The 25,029-nt window shown below is 43.7% G+C and overlaps 1 protein-coding gene across 2 annotated transcripts in view; it reads right to left on the bottom strand.

The window, feature by feature from the left end:
* The window catches only part of DIXDC1 (DIX domain containing 1), a 38,335-nt gene that overhangs the window by 12,922 nt on the left and 384 nt on the right, over positions 1 to 25,029 (bottom strand). Inside the window, exons 2-7 of one of the 2 annotated variants that reach the window (XM_050910934.1) lie at positions 12,502 to 12,631; positions 10,985 to 11,110; positions 8,974 to 9,223; positions 7,642 to 7,749; positions 1,768 to 1,880; positions 57 to 205 (exon numbers count right to left, since the gene is read on the bottom strand). In XM_050910934.1, coding sequence (XP_050766891.1) covers positions 57 to 205; positions 1,768 to 1,880; positions 7,642 to 7,749; positions 8,974 to 9,223; positions 10,985 to 11,110; positions 12,502 to 12,631 — 876 coding nt within the window. Of the gene's footprint in view, positions 1 to 56; positions 206 to 1,767; positions 1,881 to 4,207; positions 4,231 to 7,641; positions 7,750 to 8,973; positions 9,224 to 10,984; positions 11,111 to 12,501; positions 12,632 to 25,029 lie in introns of those variants that run through there. The other variant, XM_050910935.1, reaches the window with a different exon arrangement.

A 25,029-nucleotide genomic window follows, 5' to 3' on the forward strand; every position in this document is an offset into this window, starting at 1 on the left:
GGTGGGAAAACAAATGCATGTGGAATGGAACACTGGCTGAGAAGAAAATCTATTACCTGCAAACCTGAAATCATCTTCTTCGCTTCCTCCATTTCCTTTTCCAAATGGTCCTGTTGTTCCAAAAGCTGCTCCTCCCATGAATTCTCCAAATATGACCCAGGGTTCCCTGCTTGCCACTCAGGCTGGAAATGAGATTCTGTCTCTTCTGGAAGAGAGAGCAGCTTAATGTGGTCATGACAGACAGAGGAGCCCAGAAAAGACTTGCACCACACAATAACTGCCTGCTGTCCACACTAGCTATCACTAACAAACGAGCATGTCTTCTAGCCGGTATCAAGGAAGTTGCTACAGGTGTGACATCTTGTCTAATCTCAAGGATTTATGCTTCATTCTTTATGCAAAGGAAGCTTTCCTGCATACACATATATCAAAGATAAGCATCCTTCCCCTTCGTTAACTTTGCTGCATCTGATTCCTCAGTACCGGAGATTTCAAAACACATCACAGGGGACAATGCACTGCACTGTGTGTGGTAGAAAATACCTAAGGGGAGAAAAGCAACTGTGGGATTTAAAGAGCATGTCTTAGTGTTAGAGGGTGCACCAAGGACGCACTGAAGGCAACATTAAACAGTATTTCTACTTGTCAAACAACATGGCTTTCTCAAGGTGGAAAACACACCTAATTCTGAAAAAGACTTTTCTCTTAATAGCAAGTTTAATAGCCTTGCATGCCTTTTCTGATTCCCACAGCATAAGCTGGATCACTGGTTAACTATCACCCACTGGCTGGCCCAGGAATGTAGATTATTTTTTTTTCTTCCCTAAGAAGGGATGAGGTTTGATGAGAAATAATCATAGCAGTGCTTGTTAGCTAGTTGACCAAAAGTGAAATTGGCCAATGCAAGCTGCTGTGCATCTGTAGACATGCAGCTGCAATATCCTACTGTATGGGTAGCAAGCAGACACAGTGCTGCCAAGAATTTAAGGAAGAGCCACAGCCTGCCAGCTACTTCAGCTGCTGAGATAGTCTGTCAAATACTTTCGAAGGAGTACTGAAGCAGGACTACACTGGCTGAGGCAGCAAAGCATTTCCTAGGAGAGCTTCTCTGTCATTTGCTCTTGGGATGGATGCTAACCAGAAAGAGTTATTATTAGGCTGCATTCCTGAGAAGGAAAAGAAACAAACAAACAAAAAAATCACTTCAGGAACTGCTTTGAAAATCTTCCCTTCAATCTGCGTGAAAATTCTAAGTGTAAACTGACCATATCACAGGGCATGTGGCAATACAGCAATGAGTCCTCAATGCAAACACCACAACAATACTACAACTGTTCAATTCCTTGCAAAGAGCCACTTGGCCTATGTACAGATGTGCTGTAAACACAGACCCTTAAACAAACTCAGGTTACACATCATGGGCTTGACAAGCTCACATGGACTCTTTAAGAGAATTTTAAATGTTTTTTTCAACATGGTCTAATGAGGCTGTGATGAAAGCATTCACCCTACGGTGAAAATTATATATGACTGTTAATCCTTCTCCAGAGCTTTTTATTTCCTAAGCATTATTTTGCAAGGCTCACAGACATTGCCATATTATGGCATTATTGTAGTTTAAAGTTTTGGGATTTAGTTTTATGTGAACAGATACTCAGCATCACATTCTCTACATTCATTTACATCACTGGGGAACTTTTCAGCAAGTTTATGATACAAACAAATCCCAATGAAAGTGTGAGCTGTAAAGCATTATCTGCAAGGTACCTGTTTTAGTTTCTGTTTCTTCAGTGTGGATGATCACAAGTCTTTCCTTCTCCTCTGATGGGGCTACAGTGGATTCGCTCTTCGTACTGTGGATAGGACTGGGTGATGTAAGACTGTAGAGGAAAGGAGAAACGGTTACTTCTAGTGCTGATCAACATCACCCTCATCTAAGATAAAAGTGAATATGCAGGCAAGCTTGTGGAAACTAAGAATTATCTGCATACTAGAGAAGCCATTAACAAACCAAACTGGGCATGTAACTTTTCCATCACTCTACATCAGTGTCATAACAGGCTAACTGGTAAGTAGCACAATGTGTCTCTTCATTTTCCTTAACAGAATGCAAGTTTGAGACTGCCACCACAGAATTCATACACTCACACAGGGGTAAGACTCTGCTCAGAAACAATTTACTGCAAGCCTTACATTCATACTGCAAGCTGAACAAAAAGCCACCCTGGCTTGCTTCATCTCTTGCTCCGGCTTTCAGAAGCACCGCTTCACTAACTTGGAATTCCAAGGGCAAAATATTTTTGAAGGTCAGATACCACTCACTCATGTTCTTAGGTTAAAACTTCTTGAAAGTACCCACATATTTTCACTGGAGCCATCTCAGCTGACTGTGATGTTCAAGCACTTTTTCCAGAAATTCTTCCTAAATGCATCACCCAGACAACATCAAAAGGTGGCTGAAGCTCACTGACCCATTCAATGTACCTCTAAAGTCGCAGGAACTAATCCTTGCAAGTGTGAGCAGGAGTTAATTTTTCATTCTCCCCAACACAGAAACAAAGGACAGAGAACAAAAAGAAAACAGTGTGGAAATAATATAATAGGCTTAGAAAAATAAAAGGCTTCGACAGCTTGCCTTCCACATCTTCCCAGCACTGCTGCTATGTATTCCACAGCGCTCTCACAGAATCAGAAAAGCCTTGCAATAGAGATGGAAATGACTTGCTAGCAGCTCCCGTCTGGTCCACTCCCACAGCCAGTGCTGGCCCACTTCTCATTTATATTACAGCCCTTCAACCAGTCTAGTTTTAACGGTCCAGATTAAATGGACTTTCACCATGTTAAAGGAAAAGATGAATACAACTTACTAAGTGAAAAAATAACCATCTTCTAATGGGGATCTCTAACAGCTACAGTACCTGTTCTTTCCTGCTCAAACAGGGTGTGCATGATTGTTAAAGGGTTCCAGGCCACCTGGCTTTGCTCAAGGATTTACATTCAGGAAGGCTAACTTCATTACAGCAGTCCTTGATTAGGGACATTTTGTATACAACATTTGTAACCAGCCCCCTGCTCCTGCTTGTCGCTGAATGGGTGCACAGCATAAAATTAAAATAATTGTTTGGGAGCCCAGAAAGTACTATTGGGTTTGCACTATATAATAAGGGTCAGAGGAAAGGATGAAACTTTCAAACAGCACAGGTAAAAACAGGAAGCCCAGCTGATCTAACATGTCCAATAACTCTGAGAGGGATTTTACTTCCTTCTAGGAACAGATCTCGATATTTCACCCACATATTCTCAGCTGATACTTTGAAAGTGCCATCATCCTGATAAGGCCACTGAGAAGTGCATTACTGGTTCTCATCCATGCAAAAGATGAAAGAATGAGAGCTGTCCTAGAAAAACAATATTAGCAACTGTTGGGTGAGAAGGTGGTGAAACTGAGGGATGGGCAAGAGCAGGGAACTGGAAAGAAGAATGAGCAGGACAAAAAACAAGGGGATATAGAGCCTGGAAATAACATTCCCCTCTTCCAAAGTCTGCTCCTCAGCACTGGATCCACAGCCCAGAGCAAATACAAAGGATCCCAGATGGGGCAGGGGGGTGGGGTTAAGTGGTCACTACAGGTCTCCACAAAATAAGACAGTTTTACAGATAATTGCTTAGGCATTCCTATGTCCACAGTCTCCTTTCCAGGCAGTTTCCCTATTTTAAAAGGCCAGTGGGTTCACATGGCATCAGTGACAACCTCTCAAACCATGCCAAACAGTGAAAGAGCCACTGAGATGCACTCAGATGAAGCAGTAGCACAGGTCAGGTTGCCTCATACATTATGCCATCAAGTTAACGCTGGAAACATTTCTACGGTTTTTGTATCAGTCACCAAACCTGTTAAGAGTATGAAATATCCACTGATATAATTTGTTCTTTAAAGTACATAACTACTCGTGATTAAAGCATGCAGAAATAAGTGCTGGGAAATTAAAGCTATTTAAGACAGATTTATGATGCAAACTGTTCCACTTTATTCCTTTTACCAGTTGGTTTCTTAATCCATATCCTTTCTCCACTGAGTCCCAGAGTTGCCAGTGCCTGCAGAGCCAAGGCTTTAGGGCAACAGCCCCAGTGACAAGTCTGAATTCTCATAATTTTAATAAACACCCCATCCCTGCTGTTTCAAATGACAATGGCAACAATCACTCACCATTTGACCTGCTTCCCTCCCATGATCCCACTTTAACCTTTCGCCTCACAGAATTCTTTTCCCGGGAAGCCTCAGGATTCTGGCTACAGACATGCCTTGTCCCTTCACATGCTCAGAATTCAGCGCAGAAGATGCCAGCTCCTGTCAAACTACTGGAGAAATATTTGCAAGCCAGACCATTTCACATTAGCTGAAAGATTCACAGCAGAAAGAAAAAAAACCCTCAGGGTCTTTGCAAGAAACCGTTGGGATGGCAGATCAGCAGCCCACACACATGTATTTGATTCCAGAGTCAGGGAATTCTGCAGCCTGGGTTTTGCTTTTGCTGGTTTTCCTCTCGGGTTATTTGTCTCTTGCTGCTGCATTTTGGTCAGCTGCACACCCAGTTGTTTTCATCACAAGGGCTGCGATCTGGATTGCCAGTGGTGTTTCTCATCCCATTCTGCCCTCTTTAGGCTCAAGCACCTGCTGCAGAGGACAACAAACAGCCAAGAGAAGGTGCTCCTGCAGGCAGTAGGTTCCCTGCTCTTCCAGGCTTAGATGTGGTGTCGGAAGACGGCATGCAGCACTTCCCAGCCCTATGCACGGCTTCCTCTTCCTCGCTATCTCCAGCTCCCTCTCCCTCCTGCTGTCACACAGGCTGTGCAAGGCAGAGCCTTTTCTCCGAGATGCCTGGCTCAGAGTGGGGGAGGGAAGGCTGGTGGAAGGGGAGGGGAAAGGGAGATGGATGGGTGAGGGGCTCAGTGGCCTGGGAATCCATCTGATTTTGGCAAATTTTCCATGAATCATTTCAATTGCCTTTGCTTATTAGAGCTTTTGTCTCTGGGAATTCTGTTATTCAGGCTGTGAGCTCTCTTACTGAAGAGTTAATACAGAAATGAGCTGATGCTAGGCAGGGGATGCTGCCCTGGGACAGACACGACAGCAGCACAATTAGATGGAGGGGGTGGCTGCAGTTAATAACCACATCTCTCACTAATAAAAAGAGTGGCTTGTTTCTCCCAGCCAGTTCTCATAACTAAGCTAGTACATTTCTCTCTTGCGAATAATAAAAAAAAGCAAAATAAGCATCTTGTTTTCATCATGAAGCCTGGTGTCAGCAGAAGACATCCCCAGGAGCTGGAGGTCAGATTGCTCCCAATTTCTTTGAGTAGATCGCTGATCACTTATGTAAAGATTCTCACCATATTATGTCCTATCAACAATATCATCACCACTACCATATGGTAAGAGAACTCATGACATTATGAGGAAAAACAAAAAACACACAGTGATTTAGGATGTGCAGAGAAATTTTCACTCACCACCAAAATACAGCCACATATGAGCAAACAGCAGTTGTCTGACAATCCGTTAGAGGGTAGAAGAGTGCACATAAAATACTGCAGCTACCTTAAACTGAAGAATGAGTGGAGGGAGCAGTACGCTTTACTCGCTGTCCTACTGAGATCACGGTTCAAGAGTCAACAAAGTCCTGTGACATTAGCCATGAAATCCTGTTGCCAAGACCAGAATTTTTACATCTCCCCTGGAATGGCAGCTTCAAAAGTACACTCTCTGCTGACATCATTTGGAGGCAGTGGTCCAATACTGGCTCATGTGGAGTTCCTACACTCTTCCAAATGTGCATCTCTGTATTTATAAACACAACCTCACAATGATACACAACAAATTTCAGTGATAAGTACAAACTATTGTATTTTTTTTCTCCTCTGTTGGGCCAAGCAACCTTAGTTCTCAGGTACATGAAGGCATCTTTGTACTATGGAGCATCAAAAGTGGCCTGAGAAATCCTGTGGAGACATCCCACCTGCTGAGAAACTGTCAGTGGCAATCTGTCCTAGGAAAACGAACCTCCTCACTCGTGCACAAATCGGGGGGGGTGGGAGCTAGCTGAGGCACTCTCAGGGACCAGCCCAGGCAGGACAAGGAGACAACAAAGCAGAGCTGGGGCTTACACTGGGGACAGGAAACTGAATCAAAGAGAGCTGCAGCTATGCCCATGCAGCTCTGCCCTCTTAGTCTGTTCCATCATATCCAAGCATCATATCCAGAGGGAGATCTAATATGTTCAGTTACACAGTCCTTTGTCTTCAAGCTAGTTTCTTGTTCTCTGGGGAAAAAGGGAAAGGCTGTCCTTTACTATGAAGCTATCCACGCTGGGTCAGCTCCCCCACTGTAGTAGTTTTTCTTCAAAAGCCCCTTCAGCTACACTGTCTCTCCTGTAGCCATGAAAATACACACAGCCATGTGTCTTCCCTCTTCCCTCTCCCCTCCACTGCTCAAGTAAATTGGGGCGAGAGTTTTGACTTCTGCCCCAAAGCAAAGGGTAGTAAGAAGAGCTTGTAAGGCACCAGTGTAAGGTGTTGTAACTGGCAAACGCTGCTCAGGTTCACAGCTACAAGTTGTGGCACCTTCTATTGGAAATGTATTATACGCTGCCATTCTAACCAATCCTGTCTTCTACAGGTTCCATTTCCTTAGAAAGCCTCCACTTGCACCAGCTTGACCTTGCTTAACTTGTGCAGCCAAGAACGCCAGTCAAGGTTGCAGGCTGTTTATAGCACAGAGCACATACTTCTCAGGATCCAAGTCCTACTTTAAAGGGGAAAGTCACCTCCAATGGAAACCATACTGAACTCTGACTTTCAGGCTTCACAGCAGTATCCAGGAGACTTTTCAGTAAAATAATTAAATGCTGCACTTTAGATTGAAGGTGAAAGGCTGGGGCATGGAAAGGTAAATTAGATAACTGTAAATCTAGAGACAGTTAAAGGTGATGGATGAGGGCAAGATGGCAATGAAGACACAGCTGCAGATCCCCCTGGGACCATATATCTGGATTAAAGACTGATATGTTCCTGTAACTCTGTTCAAATCCACATGCCTCCTCATCTCCATCTCTCTGCAGGGCAGGGCATGAGGTTTGTTGGTTTAAGTTCCTTTCCTCCACATCTTTTCCATTAGCTCTGAAATACTCATCCTTTGCACACTAGCTACTCCACCCCTTCCTTTCTGTGAAGCAGGCCAAACACTCCATTTCAGCATCCGTCATGTCAGCAGTCCCTCAAAAGGCTCCACTTGTACATTCAGGTTCCCAGTAAAATCTTAGCTGTGTCTTTCCTAATCCTATTCCACTGGTCTCACTGAGGGACACTCCAGAGCTTTAGACAATTGTAACTCGGAAGTTCCTAGCTCTTATCTATGCGATCACATCATGAATGAGATCAGTTTTATCTGTGGGAGAAATGGCAGTAAACCACAGCTTCATGTTGGTTCCTGAGACTTCATTCTCCAGATCAGGCAGGAGACTATATGCTGGGAATCCTCTTTTCTATCAGAGCTAATCAGATTACAGTGATAAGAAAGGGCACTTTAGAGAATATCAGACAAAGGACCATGAGGGGACACATCTTGGCAATAAAGTTCCTTACCTGGAAGAGTGGGACTCCAATGGCATGTTCTGCTGCCCTTCATACTGCTGCACCAGTGCCCGAACACTCCAGTAGGGGTTTTCAATCTCCTCATCCATGCTGCTATTTCTGGAGATAATAATCATAGAATAAGGGAAGCCTCCCCTGATAGGAACAGAAATTCTTGTCTCCAAGAAGGAGGGTAGGAAAGGTAATTAAAGGAAGGTAAGAAGGAGGGGACAGCTAGAAAACTGCCAATTAAGAAAATTCTCCTATCAGAAAGCTCCATCCCATCTTCCTGGTTTGAGGGAAACACAGGCAAACGGGCCCTCCTCTTTTAAACTCATCCCTAATTCTGTGACTAGAAAACTACAAAAGCTCTGGAAAGGCAAGGAAAAGAACAGAAATTGCAAATAGCACAAGGACTGGCTTTTCTGAAGAACTTCTGGCCCAGGGCCTTTGCAAGAGAAACCTTTAACATTTAATTTTTCAACAAAATATACCATTTCAACCTCATTTCCAAACCGCTTCATGGGTACTCTCTTGAGCCAATATAATGTGGGCAAATGACCTTCAACTGTGTAAATTAAACCCTCAACAGACCACCATCTGGCTTCCATTTAAATGTCATTACTATTATTATAATCCACATAGCACCTTTTGCAAGTGTTAAATGTGCTTTCAGGATTACACATTCCTTCTGTACATGGATCATCTCCCTTCATTATCACCAGAACTCCTCCACTTACATGGTAGGCTGCATCAGCTGATTAACAGCACACAACACTGCATCTGCCTATATAGCAGTAAGCATAACATTGGGGTGAACAGCAATGTAGAAGACGGAATGAACTTGTACAACAGGCTCAATGCCTCAATTCTGGAAGTAACTGCTCCCAGATCTGTAACCAGTACCTGTAGTTAAAACCTTACTTTTGTTTCACTTGAAATGAGAACGTCTCCAAGTAGACAGGACCAAGAAAGGGCACTGTGCTCAGCATGAAATGGGGAAAATGAGCCAGCAGAGTTCCCTCTGGCTTGGCCATAAAGAACTGTTCTTTTCCAGTGAGATAACAGAGATCCAGCAGTTATTTTGCTGTAAAACCTGAAAAGAACCTGGGATACCTGCAGTCTTCATCACAAGGCAGCCAGGCTAGGTCAGTACTCCCCCTTGTTAGGCCACTATCTATTTAGGTTTCAGTGAGAGAGCAGCAGTTTGTATCTATCTGTTTGCACAACGGGAGAGCTACCTTACACCAGCAATTGTCAGGATAAAGAGGCACCTATTTTAAAAGAAATTGTGTCCATCTGCTAACATGACCTGACCTCACATAACCAGGGAAAACTCATTACCTCTGTCTGTGCCGGAAAACATCCCGGCCGGATTGCAAGACATCTTGACGAACATCTGCCAGAGCAGCTACCGCCCCTTGGGCCACTGCAGCAGCTGAGCGAGGCCTGTGACTGGCAGACAACGCTGACAAGCTCTTCCCCGCTATGCCAGCAGGGCTATGATTCATTGCTCTTCCGGAGCCTGGTTTGAAATGAGCAGCTAAGGCCAGGATCAACCTCATGATAGATTTCAAGTTCCCATCAACAATATCTGCAAAATGCAAATAAAGCCAAGGACAATGCCATTAACATGAAGTCCCACCAGAGCTGTATCTGACCAACAAGCATGAATATAATTAAACCCAATGGGACCATGCCAGTAAACAAGGACTATGCAAAAAGGACTGCATTACAGCACTGATGCTTAGCTCTGCTTGTTTTGTACAGAGCAGCAAACTGACTGCCACCTACAGATCACAAGTTTACATGCTTTGAATAGACCTTAGCCTACCCTCTATGGCCATTTCCATCTAACAATCCAGTCGGTTACATGACACCACACGATAATTACTGAATGCTCACTGCAAAAGTACAGCAGTTATTGAAGACTACCACTGTACTAGCAGTCACTTCAATTAGCGCATGGAATTTGCTTTTTTTTTTTTTAATACTAAGGACCAGAGAACAGAAATGTATTTCTTTGGCAATAGCCTCCTGTACCATAAACTGTTTGTAGCACCTTGCAAATGTTAACTAGTCAGTTTTAATATCACACTAGGCATTTCCCCCAGCATACAAACTTGCTCAAACACGTTGATCTCAAGTTCACTGCAAAGATCAGCCATTCTTTCAGACTAGGATTTCTCAAAACAATTTAGTCAACTGAGATACTCAAAGTCCATTAAAATAATACGAATAGGGTTTCCAAATATCAGAGGCAGCCTAAAAAAATCGTAAGTGCTGGAAGCATGAAGGCTGATTATGACTTGCTTTAGTATCTGAAAAATTAGAAATAGCCAAAATAAGTCACAGTGACTGCCACCTCCATGTCATTCATGGAGAACATGAAGCCAAAAGTTTGTGTGAATCATTTGAAGTCCTAGAATAAGTCAATGTCAGAACTATGACTGGAGTTCTGGAGCATGTGTCCCAGAGTCTCATGCCTGTATCATATCCTATGACCACATGACATCATTTCATTGCATATCCAGATTGATACTTTTGCTTATGTAAGACTTTTACCAATATTGCTATCATTTCTATAGTCATGAGCTCATAAGACAACTTGCAACATTACTGAAAGAAACAGTACAGCCTCCAATCTGCCAGTAGCAGCACTGTGGGAACAGTACTCATTACTCTATATTTAAATTCTAAGCCTCTCACCAAGGCCTATAAACCAACAGCTTGTACTCTCCTGCTAACAAGGGTCATGTACTCCATGTAGTCCATCTCAGCATTTTTCCCCTTTCTTGTCTGAAGGGCCATGGACAATCAGAACTGTATCCCCTCCCAGTACAGTCAGCAAACAGTAAGGATCAGGGCCTGTCTTCTAACCCACAGATCTACACAGGCACATACACACACCAGCAATCCTTGTGATACCTGACTAAACCACGCCATAGACGTGATTTTGTGTATTTGGTCTCCTCCCTATTTACAGGCCAAGCGACACAGTATCACAGGCTTCCAGTGGACCAGAAATATTCTTCCTTTGTCTTATTTCACAGTAGGAGGTTTATATGTCCTTTTAGTGAAAGATTCTGAGTCTGTATTCCTCATTACACCATTACTTGATCTTCTGACTGCTCAGCAGCAGGAGAAAAGGCACTTTTGTTTCTGTGCAGTGGGCTGCTACCAAAAGCAGTCAAGAACGCAGTATCATTCAATGTAAAACCTGTTACTAAACCACAGGAGGAAAAAAAACAAAACTCCCCCAAAACCCAATACATAATCTGTTTGATATGAAGCAAAGACAGAAACAGGTCTTCAACAGGTAGACTCATCTGTGGCAACCGCCAGGGCCACATACCTTTTGCTGATGTCTGATGCATGCGGATCTTTTTTGATGCCACGAACTGTAAGACTTTCTCCACATTTTCCCTCATCTCCTGCTGGCTGGTGGGGTTGACCTGAATGCCATTCAAATTCTCACCAGCTAAAGGAGTGAAAAAAATTTATTAGAGAAGAACTGAACTGCTTGGTGCTGTCAGAGGAATTGCAATAGGTGCAGGGCCTGATCTTATCTCTTGTCTGGGTACTGCAAGAGGCATGCATGGCTTTTTGTCCTGCTTATAAGATAACTAGTACCAGGAATAATTAGGTTGGAGACTGTACTGGGTTTATGTGGCAAGGTTTTGGTAGCAGGGGTGCTACAGGAGTGGCTTATGTGAGAAGATGCCAGAAGCTTCCCCCATGTCCGACACGGCGAGTTCCAGCTGGCTCCAAGACGGACCCACCACTGGCCAAGGCTGAGCCAATCAGCCATGTTGGTAGCGCCTCTGTGATAACATATTTAAGAAGGGGTAAAAACAGCTGCACAACAGCAGCCAGGAGAGAGGAGTGAGACTATGTGAGAGAAACAACTCTGCAGACACCACGGTCAGGGAAGGAGGGGGAGGAGGTGCTCCAGGCGCCAGAGCAGAGATTCCCCTGCAGCCCATGGTGAAGACCATGGTGAAGCAGGTTGTCCCCCTGCAGCCCATGGAGGTCCACGATGGAGCAGATATCCACCTGCAGCCCGAGGAGGACCCCACACCAGAGCAGGTGGATGTGCCCCAAAGGAGTCTGTGACCCCGTGGAGACCCCACACTGGAGCAGGCTCCTGGCAGGACCTGTGGACCCATGGAGAGGAGCCCACGCTGGAGCAGGTCTTCTGGCAAGACCTGTGACCCTGCAGGGGACCCACGCTGGAGCAGTCTGTTCCTGAAGGACTGCACCCATGGAAAGGACCCACGCTGGAGCAGTTCGTGAAGAACTGCAGCCTGTGGGAAGGACCCACGTTGGAGAAGTTCATGGAGGACTGTCTGCCGTGGGAGGCACCCCACACTGGAGCAGGGAAAGAGTGTGAGGAGGAAGAAGCAGCAGAGAACGCGTAACGAACTGACCACAACCCCCATTCCTTGTCCCCCTGCGCTGCTCAGGGGGAGGAGGTAGAGAATTTGGGAGTGAAGTTGAGCCCGGGAAGAAGGGAGTGTCTCAGCAAGCAGGTCACTTCCAAAAATGCCACACACTAACACCATTCCTCTACAAGGTAAATCATTTCATAACTCCATTCCAGCCTCATGGGAGTTAATATGGTTCCTGACAGGTTTTAGCACATCTGTTGTAACTGTCTGCTAAAACATACGGACTTTAATAGAACTGCATTTATGATTTGCTGTATAATTGTTTTCTTTTAAAGTCACTCCTTCCCCTCCCCCGCAAGCTCTGACATCATCATTAACATCTGCCAGTACGCCTGACAGATGTCAGAGCCAAGGCCAGCCTCTTCTACACAAGACCTAAAACTGCAAGATGAAAAATAGTGTGCCATATGGCATTACTGACCTACAATCTCAATGAGCAAAGCAAGAACAACTCCATCTCGGAGATCTTGTCTCAGGTCTTGGACTAGCTTTACTGTTGGCTTCTTCTTCAGCTGGGAATTCACCCAGGCCACATACGCCTGTAGTTGTTGCTGAAAATAGAAAACAAAACGTTTGTACATCACTGCCATTTCAGGGGGAAGTTGCATAGCTCTCACCTTTCTCTTTCATCTTCACAAATCTCATTGTCTTTTGCCCTTGAAAAACACCAATGGTCTCATCCCAAAGCCTGCTGAGCACTAACTGACATCACTGCACACTGTGGTGCAGCTCACTCCATGCCAGGACAGGAAGAGCAAGCAGGCAGCAGGACAGGACTCACGATCTAAGCACAGCTGAGAAGAGAGCTTTACATTACATTTAATCTAGGTTCGTGCCAAACCAATGCTGTCATCTCCTCATTTTTGGTGCCAGAATTGGTTCACTCACAGCATTTAGTGTCCCATCCACACTACTTTCTTCCACATATCAAGAAAGTATAAAACCCACAATGCAGAAGCAAGAAACCCTGTGTTATTTCCCATTAAACTATGCCATCTACCAAAAGAAACAACAAGGACAGATTTCCTGGAAGAGACAACAGCCTCCCTCCTTAACACTCCCAGCATGGCTCATTTGTAACAGCTCACGCAACAGGGAAAAGACACCCTGTTGTACAGCCCCCTTCCTCCATTTACTTGGAGCTGCATCAGCATTGCTAATGGCCCAATTTCTATTTCTGGACATGTGGAAGGTGGCTTGCCACAGCACTTAACACCTGCAAGACCTGAGAGCAAGGAGCACTGCCTTTCCAGCAGGTCATACTAGATGCTGCTTCATATAGCTGTGCGTGTTGCCACGAGGGGAAGACTAGGGAAACTGAAACTCAGGCTTCTGGTCAGTGTGAGGACCCATCTGCCATTAAGTGACTGAAAGGCAACGAGCAGATTCACATGACCTTTCCCTTTCCATCCCCCTCTCAGTAGCACTTCCATGGCTAGTAGGAGCGCTGGTAACACTGAAATCCCTTTGGGCAGGGCTGGTGTGGTACATGGAGGGTAAACAAACTGATCCATTTATGGGATTACCTCCCTTTTCACTAAGCTTCCCATTATTCTGCCAATGCAGCAGGTTTTAAGTCTCCATTCCATATTATGTCAACAATGCCAGAGTTTATGCTTTTACAGCCCATCAAAGTCACAATCTGATCACAGCTTCACTCTTAATTATCCTGACATAGGAAATCCAACTTTAATCACACCATGGTTCAGTCTGCTGGTTCAGAAAGGTGACTGGACCTGTATTCAATCAGTTCCACTCACTCAGCAGAGAGCTGGAGAGCAGAGCAGAGGAGATGAGCTTGGGGGACTGCCTAACAGCTTTTGAAAAAAAGGAAGCAGAAATGGCAGATCTGATGCATGCTTGCTGGAGCAGACTTGGCCTGTCACGTGGATTGGATCTGCATGCTCTTCTTTGTCTGTAATGGCAACGATGCATGTCAGTTTTGCCTGTCCAATTTCAGAGGTCTTTATTTTCTACTTAATGCGACTGGGCACTGTGGAAAAATCAACAAGCCTTGACTTTCTCTCTCTCTCTTGCACAAGCTGATGATCCTGTGCTGATTTTCAGAACAGCAGTGGTAACTCTCGCCAGCTGCAAAAAGCACCCCCACCTCTTGCAATCGTATTTTAACTGATCATGTGGGCACTGAGTTTCAGTCTCACAACAGTCTAATGCCAGAGCCAGAGAGACCACGAGCCTTCTATTACACAGATTCAATAAAGCTTTAATTTATTCAAACAAGTACCAGAGAAAAGCGGTAGGTTTGTTTATAGTAATACAGCATCATTATAGAAATATCTGGATCCGTAAGTAAAGATGTACCAAATACGGTTGCAGCATGAAAAATGCATCTGAAGTCTATGTAATTTAGGGAAATCGTCTTATCACAGTTGTGTTTACTACCTTGTTGTCATTTTTCAAATCATTTTACAGAGTTCTAAACTGTTACATTGTACTAATTCCACAAAGGCAAAGCCCCTTCCAGCCTACAGAAAATTTGCAATTCTTATAGGAGTCTATACGGTTCTTCCACTCAGACACTTCTATTTTCAGGCAAAGGAAAAACAGACCCTTTCACTAAGTAGTTTGTTTTCTGTTTCTTTTCTCTGAACATTCTTCATGCATTCATAAGAAAGCATTTTTGGCAAACTTCTACTCTTTATCTCTTAAAAGCATGAGAAGGTTGACATTATTATTATTAGAAAAAACAAAAAGTAAATGCACTAGGATTTAGGAGTGACATTTTAAGCAATGATTATTAAAAGGAGGATTTTGAGGCATTGAATGTGGATGTCGCCAAAGTAATTTCATACCAGTAGCTACTGTAATACTGCAGACTTACATTTCATTAGCAGACTTGCTTTATTTTTTGGTTGGTTGGGTTTGCTTTTTTTTTCCCACTAAAGCATAAGATTTTCCTGCAGAAGTTCAGATAGTTGGACTGATCAGCATTTCCTGATTTTGTATCCAAAAACTAGAAGATCTAATGACTTTAGCAAGAGGCTTGGGTTGTTTCAAAGCTAAAAACCCAGGGAATAAGCTGTCACTTCTGGCAGCTAAAGTGAGCAGGTGACTGAACTTACCAAGAAAATAACAGATATTAAAGTTCAGTGACCTAAAAATGGCAAAGTGGTGTTAAATGCATGAAGGGACAAAGGCCCCAAGGTGCTCAGCAGAAATCCCAATAGCAATTTTTAAGCTAGTGAGTCAAAAATGCTTTGCTTCACCACTCTCTGTGGCTTCCCCATCAGCTACCATGAACTGGGCAATAACAAGGACATTGTGGGCCATACCTTAAAGCCCTACACCTCCAACACAAGCACAAGGCCTTGATCCACAGCCACAGATTCAGTTTAATGAATCAGACCCATAAAAAAAGTAAACACTTGTTTCACTCCCTCAGAATTCCATTTGTTTCAAAACCCAAGACAACTATCTCAATTCACAACAGAACAGTCCTAAGTACTACACAGCAATATGATCTTCTACTTGGATGGACATAATTCATGGCATCTAGTCTGGAAAGTACTCCAGCTATCATCTTCCAGCACAGAGAAAACAAAGATTTGCTAGGATGTATTCTGCCATGAGAACAGCAGCTCTACACAGCCTATTCCATCCCACAAAAGTACTCCCTAGCCTGTGCTTGTCACTTGTCCACAGAAATACTCACACCAAAAACACATGCTCCATCACCATTTGTGGCTGCAGGCATCCCAGCTCAAACGATACATGTGCCCCATCCAGTCTCACATAGGTCTCAGCTCCTCTTAGTCAACAAGACTCCAAGGAGGAGAGAAAGGAGGTTGGGAACAAACGAGGACATGGATGACATCTCGAAAGTACTCCTCCTTTCCTTTTCCAAGGCTGTCCCCCTTGTGCTTTCAACACCGCTTCCTGACAACAGAGTAGGCCTTTACATTTTGTGCCTTCTAAATAAGTAGCAAAAAGAGGCACTAACCGCAGAGGCAGAGCAAACAGGAGAACACAACCCAGACTGAGTAAAGGATGCAGAGTGAGCCTTTGTGCCTAGGAGGCTGGACCCAGCAGTCCCTCAAACCTGCTTAGGTCCCCTGCTCTGACAGCTGCTCAAATTCTTAGCACTCCTCTTGTTTAAATTTTGTCTTTCTAGTTGAGGAGAAAGATCCTGTGGGACCTATTACACCAACTCCTGTGATGCTGTAACTATGCTACTATAGCTTCCTACAGAACCTGCAGACTTCACAGGACTGAACAAATCCCTAGAGCTTCCCCTTGTTGGTTTATAACCTAGTATGGCTGACAGCTATATCCAAGAGCAATCAGAGAGGGAACAGCTATTGTTCTATCTAGCTCATCCTCTCCCTTCATAATTGAATAATTAGCTGAATAATTCTTCCTTCAACCACTGACCACTCAGGAGTTTTCTGCTCCTCCCCGCATTTTGGTTTGAGCTTCTGTTCAGCCAAGTCTTAGACTTGATGGGGCTCACACTGCTCTACTCCTGCACCAGTATTTCTTTCAAAACCAGGATTTTCAGAAGAAAAACACATCAGCCTAGTCCAAGATCTACTATGCAGAGCACATGTTATTAGGATTATGGTGGAGTTAAGCTTAATCCTATTTATGTTAGCACAGCTTTGTGTTCCAAAAAAAGGCGAGGTTTACCTGTACCTTGCAATAGGAAGAACAGCTCCCTTACCTGAAGGAAGTTGGAGCCCTGATTGCTTCAGCTCCTAGGCAGATCATTGTAGGATGTTTACATTCAAGTCACTCTGGAAGCCTTAAAAGACTTTGCAGGGCAGGAGAAGATTTTTAAAGCAAGGTACTAGGGGCCACCTGCAGTGGTAAGGAATTTCCCAACTTGCAGGCACTTCTGCGGCAAATCACAGGTTAGCACTTCAGTAAGCACAACACATCTCAGAGCAGGATTTTACTTTGGATCACTTATTCAGCACATACCCTGAAGAAGTGCCTCAGACCTACTGACTATAGGAAAACAGCAGTGGGGGTCAGCAGCATATATCTTTATGCTTTCAATTGACAGCCAATGATACACAGGAGGAAAACACCCTTCCAGCATCAGCACATTTTCCTCAGCAGCTGTAATCCCTTACTGATAATTACAATTAAGTGTAATTATCTAGTATTTTCCACAGGTGGAAGAAAAGCAGCAGCTCTATTGCAAATCTCCTGCCAGTTGTAGGTGTCCTTGCTATTCTCATTTAACCAGTGCAATTCACCACCTGCTGCTTAGGGCTCATGTTTCTCCCCTCTCAACCATCAAGCAGTCCAGTCTGCCTGACAGTAAATATAGGTAGATCACAACGCCTTGATATGCTACTCTGTCCTTTATTATAAGTGCCATCTACATTACACTGTACAAGGTTAATTTTCACCTCCTCTGAGATTAGGGTACTGCACATTTTGAAGTTGGCCAAATCCTCATTCTTGGACAAAATCATTCTTTAGCAGGCAGATGCCTGCAGAGAGCCTGACCTTGCTATCATGTTACAGTAGACTCCCATGACACTCTCTGCTTCTAGGAAGAGATTACTTTTCTGTGTTCATTTGATGAATTTGAATCTATCCTTATTGTTGGATTTAGGGATTCTGCCTGGAAGAATAATGTTTCTCATAATCTTTACCCTGCTTTTCCTTTATACCCTATGGACACTGCCCAAGCACCAGGTCAACAAGGTCAATAGCCCTCATGCTATGAGGTTGGTCCCAGTATGAAAGGCATTTAGTGTCCTGTCTGTTCAGAGCACTGAAGGAAATGTCTGCAACAGCAAAGCTCAAAGGCTAGCCTAATTGCATCAGGATGTAATGTTTAAGGCCTTGTATGATTTCTAAGCTTTCTGACATTATTAGATGGGAACTGTAATTTTCCATCAAGTGTTCCTCCAGTTTGATTTTTTTGTTTTTGTTTGAGAAGGTCTTTGTAGAAGCAGAAAATAAAAACTCGCAAGCAAAGAAAATGTTTCTCTCTGATCTCAAAGCCAGCAGAAGATTTTTTTTTTTCCTCAGAATTGCTGCTTAAATGTGTTTCAGGCTGTTTAATGTATTGAGATAGCTCCTGATGCATCCAACAGTGAAAACCACCCAATTATGACCAGAGTGATGCCAGAACAACCATATGCACCCACAGGACTCCTCTTTCATAAAACTCTTACTTTAAGGCAGGAGGTGTAATTTCATTCAAAATAACTTCTGGTCTGATGTGCATTTTCCAAATCTTCTATAAACAGCCTGTCTCAAGCACAGAAGATGCCTCAGTACAGCAACACCGTTTGGAAAAGGAGGCACCCATGCAATCTGCTGCACACCAGGAGACAGAAATAGTGTGTGAGCTTCAAAAGACCAGGAGCTCCTTAACGCTTCGCCCATATCTGAGTGAAAACATGGACACTTCCAACACCCTAACATGTCTCGACAAGGATTTTTCACTGATTTGCTGAGACCCAGAAAGAAGGATTATCCTGAAGTCTCAATGAAATTCTAGCCAGCACGTTTTCTGTAACTTCTAAGGTCAATTTCAAAGACTCAAGCAGCACAAACCTTTGGGAGGAGCAGCCCAATGATGCCATTAACCCGTGCTATGTTCTAGGCATACTCAGTTGGATTTTCCTCGTCTTAATACAAACTGTTTCTTCGGTTCAGTGAATTCACCTCAAGCAGTAGCCACCTGTTTTTCTAGCCAGACTGAAGAATATAAAGGTGTCTTCTGCTTTCTGATCTCTTAGTCCAGACAACATTTTTTAAACCACTGAGTCTGACTACCATTCATTGACCGTTCAGGTTTCTGCAAAGATTTTAGAAAGAAGAAGTGCCTGAAACTTTAGAAGGCTTTGACCAGATCTTTAGAAATACTTCAGAGATATTCCTGTCATCCTGGGTGTTCAGAACAAATACAAAGAATCAAATCCTCCTTTCTGTACGCAGCTGCCTAAACACAGACCTCACACAGGAACTGCTTCTGCCCTTCATTCAGAATGTCAGGATGGGGAGAACACTGTCTTTGTCTCCAGAGGGAGAAGAGCAGCAGGTTTTGCTCAAATCCTGGCAGTACTGCTGGGCTGAAATGACAGCTGCTTGTAGCATCCTGGCTAGACTACCACTTGTTACTGGGAGGGGAACAAGCGTCTGGTCTACGAAGAGAGCGGCTCACTGGCAGACTTCCAGATGCCAGCTCAAGTGCTGGAAGGTCTGTGAAGGATGAAGTTTAGAGCTGAAGGTGTGTTTCACATGTTGCCTGAATGCAAACAATAGCAAGAATTTCCAGAGTGCCCAGCTATCCAGCAGGACAAGTAATTTTGACTGCAAAGTTTTCCACATCTTTCACAGTCCTTTACCCATGAACAGGAAGAGCTTAAGTGTTAAACACCAAGGCCCAATTCCATTCAAACTCCCTAAATTCTTTCTACCATTTTGATTTTTACTTCTTGTTGCACAGCTAATAGCTGTCATGCTCCATTCCAGAGACATACAACTTTCAGTACAGGATGAAGTAATTCTTACCTGTGCCTATACATACTGGTATTTTAATCATTTAGTGTTGCATTTTAGAATCCATTTCTAAGAGCTTAGTAGATGCAAATGTAAGATCTCTTTAAACAGCTCATGAAGCAAGCAGCACCACTCACATCTGAAAGGCAGTTATGCTTAGTAGTTTGTTGCAACCTAATAATAACTAACCTTGAGTCTCCTCCCAGGAAACCGGGCCTAGGTGGACAAATGGGAAGAAATGCATGTCTGACAGCTTTTTATCTCTGTAGAACCAAAGAGTTATTTAATTTGTGCAGAACAAAAGCCTGATGATTCCATTTTTCCCTTTCAATATAAGAAACCTTTTCCTTCTATTGATCTTTTGCCAAGACATACCCTTGCTGTCAGACTGATCTCACTTCTGCCACACCCATCTCCCAGATAGGGCTATTTTTGTGAGTGGCATCTAAGTGTGCTTTCTTCAAACAGTAATTTTGCCCATCACTTTCATAACACCACACACAAGCATTCTCCCTGCAATTAATCTGTTTTCTACCTATAACTCTTTTAACTCCAGTTGCCTGTTTGTAAAAATCCTGGGATTGCTCACTATACCTTCCACACCCACAGTGGAAGTTCTGTGCATCCATTTTAAGTTCAGAAATCTGAAGACAGTATCCGTTCCTTAAACAAATTCACTATCATTGCAGGCAGCAACTACCCCAGAAGTCTAGCAGATAGAAAGTCATGTAAAATGAATCTTGCTAGGATGTATTCCTTTGAATCAACAGTCAGACATCCACGCTCCAAAATGTCACTGCCATTCAAAGCCAGGTTGCTGCTTTAGGGATAATTTCTGGCACTTTTGCAAGATGTTTTAGTGCCTTTGCATTTTCCCCATCTGGTATTTTGAGGCCCTTTTCTCACAGAAGCAGTGTTTCTATGCAAGCATACAGGCAAAAAGCTGGGCCGCAAGAGATCTTTTACTGTAAACTGCCAGTACTTTGGAGCACATGATTCATCCTGAATTATCAAATGGTTCCACTACACCCAAACAAAGCCTAAGGTCTGTCAAAAGAAGTTGCACTGAGACATTCCCTGATGCTTCAGGAAAGAAAAGGAGCACTGTTCCTTATTTAGCAGAATGCAGTCACTAGCCCTGTACAGACAGGGAAAAGAAGCGTTGTGAAGAGACTGAGCACACAGTATGACCAAACAATGCTTTTTGCAGGCAAGAAACTTCTGTATGAAGAAAAGGGAACGGACACCCCGTGAGGTTGCCTGGTCCAGGATGAAGAGCACTAAAGGCACATTTAGGACACAGACTCTGTTCCTCACTCTGCCAATGACTTGCTGTGAATTTGGCAGCCCACTTCACCTCTGTGTCCCTCAGTTTCTAGCTATAAAGCAGCTGTACTAATTTTTATGTTCCTTGTAAAATGCTTTGATAACAATAAATCTTTGACTGTTGCTGTGCAAATGCACTGTAATACACCCTGCCAAAGGACAGCCACTGCTATGCAACCAAGTAATAGCCTGGCTTAGACATACAGTGAACCTCAGGCAGGGATTGAATCCTAAATGCTCAACCCCTAATCCTATATAACAGCAAATACATCCTTCCCTTGCTGATAGTACTGTTGCTGGCCAGGCACAACGGCTTTGGGAAAAATTGATAAGAATTCCTGCTAGAGCAAGCAATTGTCTGCTAAAGTACATCTCCATGTAAATCCAGGTGTAGGAAGCCCCAGCTGTGTTTTCTGATGTCTGTACTTGAGGCTTAGCAGAATTACAGTGCAGCAGCTACCCTGTCTCTTGCAGACCAGACAGGCAACCTGGCAAGGTTCAGGTGGTTCTTCAGATCCCAGCCTTTCTCACTCTGGCCAAGCCTTAAACAAGCGTGCCTGACCATCCCGTGGCTTTAACAGTGTAGAGCAGATGTAAAATACTAACAACGGACTCATACCAAAACAAAGCTGATGTAAAATGAGACTTGGCCCTACTATGTGGGAAACAGCAGCATCTCTAAAGAGTTTCATGTATTTAGTGAAACCCAGGCTCTGAGGGATTCAGTACTACAGGGAGCATTTAGTTATGGGCTGGTCCCAATGGGCTGAACTGGACGAAGGTGACAGGAGTCAAAACAGCTCTCTTCATAGTGAATCCTATTAGCTATAAATAGCACTCACTGCAAGGAGAGGTTGAGTCCAAGTTTCTTCTGCTAAGATCGCAGTAGCAGAGACATTTTTATCACAGATCATGCATGTTACACCAAGGGGAACAGAACGGCTGCCAGAATAAGAGAGTAGCAAATCTATACTGCCAGAAAATTACTTCAACCAGAAAAGCAAACCAAAAGCAAACCCAGGTCATTTCCCACAGCAAGGATTCAGATCTCACAGATAGGATGCCATCTCATCACCTCAAGTCCACCAACAGACACAGCACACCTTGAAGAGTGAGGGAGAGAGACTGTATGTGTGGGAAATCCAGGAAATACCTACTGCAGATGCCACTCGAGGGAAAATATTACATGAAGCACTCAGTGAAGGGGTAGGCAATGAGCAGCCTACTAGGGAGAGAACACAGAGTCCTACCTGCACTGCACCACTTCCTGTGTGCATACCGCTAGGGAGTAGCAGTTCTAACATAGCAAAATGTGGAGGTATTTCCCCATGTAGACAGAGCCTTATGTGGTAACCTTGCATTTCACTTTGCTGCTGTTGGGAGACCCTGATTTCAAAACAACCTCTGCTTGGGCTCTTAAAAATTCACTGCCATTTCACTCTCTGGAAAGGAGTCAATCCCAGGCCTGTTCAACATAATCTCAGAGGGAAAAAATAGCTATTTCAAATGACTCATTGCACACAAGCAACTACATAATTAAGATTGCCAGAGGAAATGGTCTTCCAACTTGAAAAAGAGAAGGTATATTATTGTTAAAATACAGACACATTAACGTCTTGGAGCTGTCAGGCCCATTTTTGACACATTTCTGTGTGCCCCATCTGTTTTAAAGAACTGACAGAAGTGTGAGCGCGTATCTCAAACTGCATTTCCTCAAGGAGAGAGAACAAGCTGAGGCCACATGGACAAGTCACCACAGAGGAGACCCTGCCACCTATGGTTTCCTTGCATTATAAACTACTGCTTTTAGCAGCCATACATTCCCATGCCACCATCCAGCTGTGGAATTGAATTATTTAGCTGCCTCAGAGCAGGATAAGTCTCAATAAACAGCAGGGAAACACCGTCAAGACAGGGTAGTCCATTAATGAGAGAGGGACAGGAGCTGCGTGATCTCCACACAGGAGTTCACTGCATTTCAACATTAAACAAAAGTCATCCTGCTTTATATGTGTGCAGGTGACACTGTCCACAACATATTTTGGCCAGGGACTCTGAAAGGGAAGGGAAATACACTGGCCTGAACTTGCAATTTACAGGGCCCCTTTAGCAATCTGTGATTATGTTCATGATGGAGAAAGCATCAATCTAACAGATGATCTGTGAAGCAGAACAGGCATTAGCTGCAGAAGGTACAACTATGCTGCATTCTCCATCCCCACTCATGAGATAATGAATGAGGCTGATGGGGTGGCTCTCAGCCAGCAGGATGGACAGAGAGGGAAAAGAATGCAAAGGAACAAAAGAAACTTGCCTGTAGCATCTTGGCTGTGTTGGGTAACTTTCCAGGCATGGATTACTGACCAAAGGTGCAAGATAGAGGCACACAATCAGTATCCCTAGAGAAATTGGAACTATACCTGGCCTCTAGGTCCCAAGCATTTGTACGGTTGCACCTGAGCTCTGTACATACACCTAGGAGCTTGCTAGCAACTTTCTTACTTATGTATGTTAATGCACAGATTTGGAAAGTACATCCTTGTATTTCAAGGTATCTAGTCACCAAAAGAGTCACCTGTCCAGAAAAGATGCTCTATCAAAAGAACAGACAATGAATCAGCAAGGCAATTCCTGCAATACCCCAATTCACTGCTTGTGTTAAATTAAGTCTGACTTTTTATCTTGAATCTGTTTTTATAGCCCAACACTAGGTTTAGTAAGCACTCACATCTAGCCTTCTAACATCAGAGTGCCGTGTTGGGATCAGACACCTTGGGACACTCTTTCACATTCAGGGACTTCTATAAATAATCACCTAAGGTACAAAGAGGTAGGGGAGGAAGCACAGTTGGTGGATCAAAACAGAAGGCACGGAATTACAGGGTTTCTTGCTCATTTCCAGCTGTGTCTGTGATGTGATGCATGTACTTAACCTCTCTGTACCATAGGTTCTGCACTTGCAAAATTTATTTTAGTTTTACTTTTGTTATGATGTGAAGCATGTGATGTGGCAGAGAGATCCTAAGTGGGACACGAGAGTGAATCTGTTTTTATGGTGGGAGAGGGACTTTTTTTCCACAGCTGAGCAGTCTGTGGGTAAAACCAGACAGTCAGGGTGGGGCTAGCACTGAATTTAAAACTGTTCTTTGAACCCATTGTTAATTATATTATTAATATACAGGTTACTATTAGCTTATGCCAGAGAAGGATCTGCTGCCCTCGAGCACAGGAAGTGTAAGCTTCAGCTAAAGCAATACCTTTGCTAGCTAAAAATGAGACTGAGATACTCTGTGGAGGAGGGGATGGAGTATTTACACAGTTACGCAGAGCAATCAAAGGAGACCTGTGGCTGGTGTGAAGCTGTGAGGCTCAAGTTTCATACCCAGTTTGTTTTCCCTGTGATGACTGGTGCTGTTAAGCCCAGGAGGGATGTTCATTTTCTGTGAAGAATGGAGTATGGGGGCAGAACAGTCAGGTGGGGGCTGAGCTTTGCAAGGATGAGGAACCACTAAACACAAACAAAAATAAGCTATGCGCTCTAAGAAGGAATAAAACACACCAAGAAACTATCCCTGCCACCAGGCGAGAAAGCAAATAGCAGCCAGTGTTTGGTTTCAGCACAAGCCCCCACAATTTTCCTTCCTTTTCAGCTTACAGACAGGAAATCATGCTCCAGCATGGTCTGCAGCATGTATAGCCAGGCAGTGGCTGCCCCAGCATTTTGTACCGAGTCCATAGAGAGTCCAACGGAACTAATTTTTTGTGCACCCGAAAGAGGGAAGCTGACAGCAATCTGCACTCTCCATACAGTTACAGGATTCCCATCTCTGGAATTTCTTGGTACTTCTCACTCCTTATTTTATGATTTATTAGTCTCCCTAACAGCAGAATAAGCAAATGAAGAACACTTTTAAAATCATATTTTCCTGACCAAGATGAATTTCAGTCCCCTAGAGATTCAACCTATAGAACAAGATGGGGAAAAAACCATAGCCAGTCTGCTCTTTGTCAGCCTCTCCCAAGAAATGTGTGTCCACAAAGCAGATTTACAGGCTTTCCAACAGCCTTCAGACATAGAGACTTCATATACTCAGGAGAGGAGTCAATTCTATAAAATAAACTGTGCTCCATAACC

This window comes from Gymnogyps californianus, chromosome 25 (assembly GCF_018139145.2).
Source record: "Gymnogyps californianus isolate 813 chromosome 25, ASM1813914v2, whole genome shotgun sequence".
Lineage (NCBI taxonomy): Eukaryota > Metazoa > Chordata > Aves > Accipitriformes > Cathartidae > Gymnogyps > Gymnogyps californianus.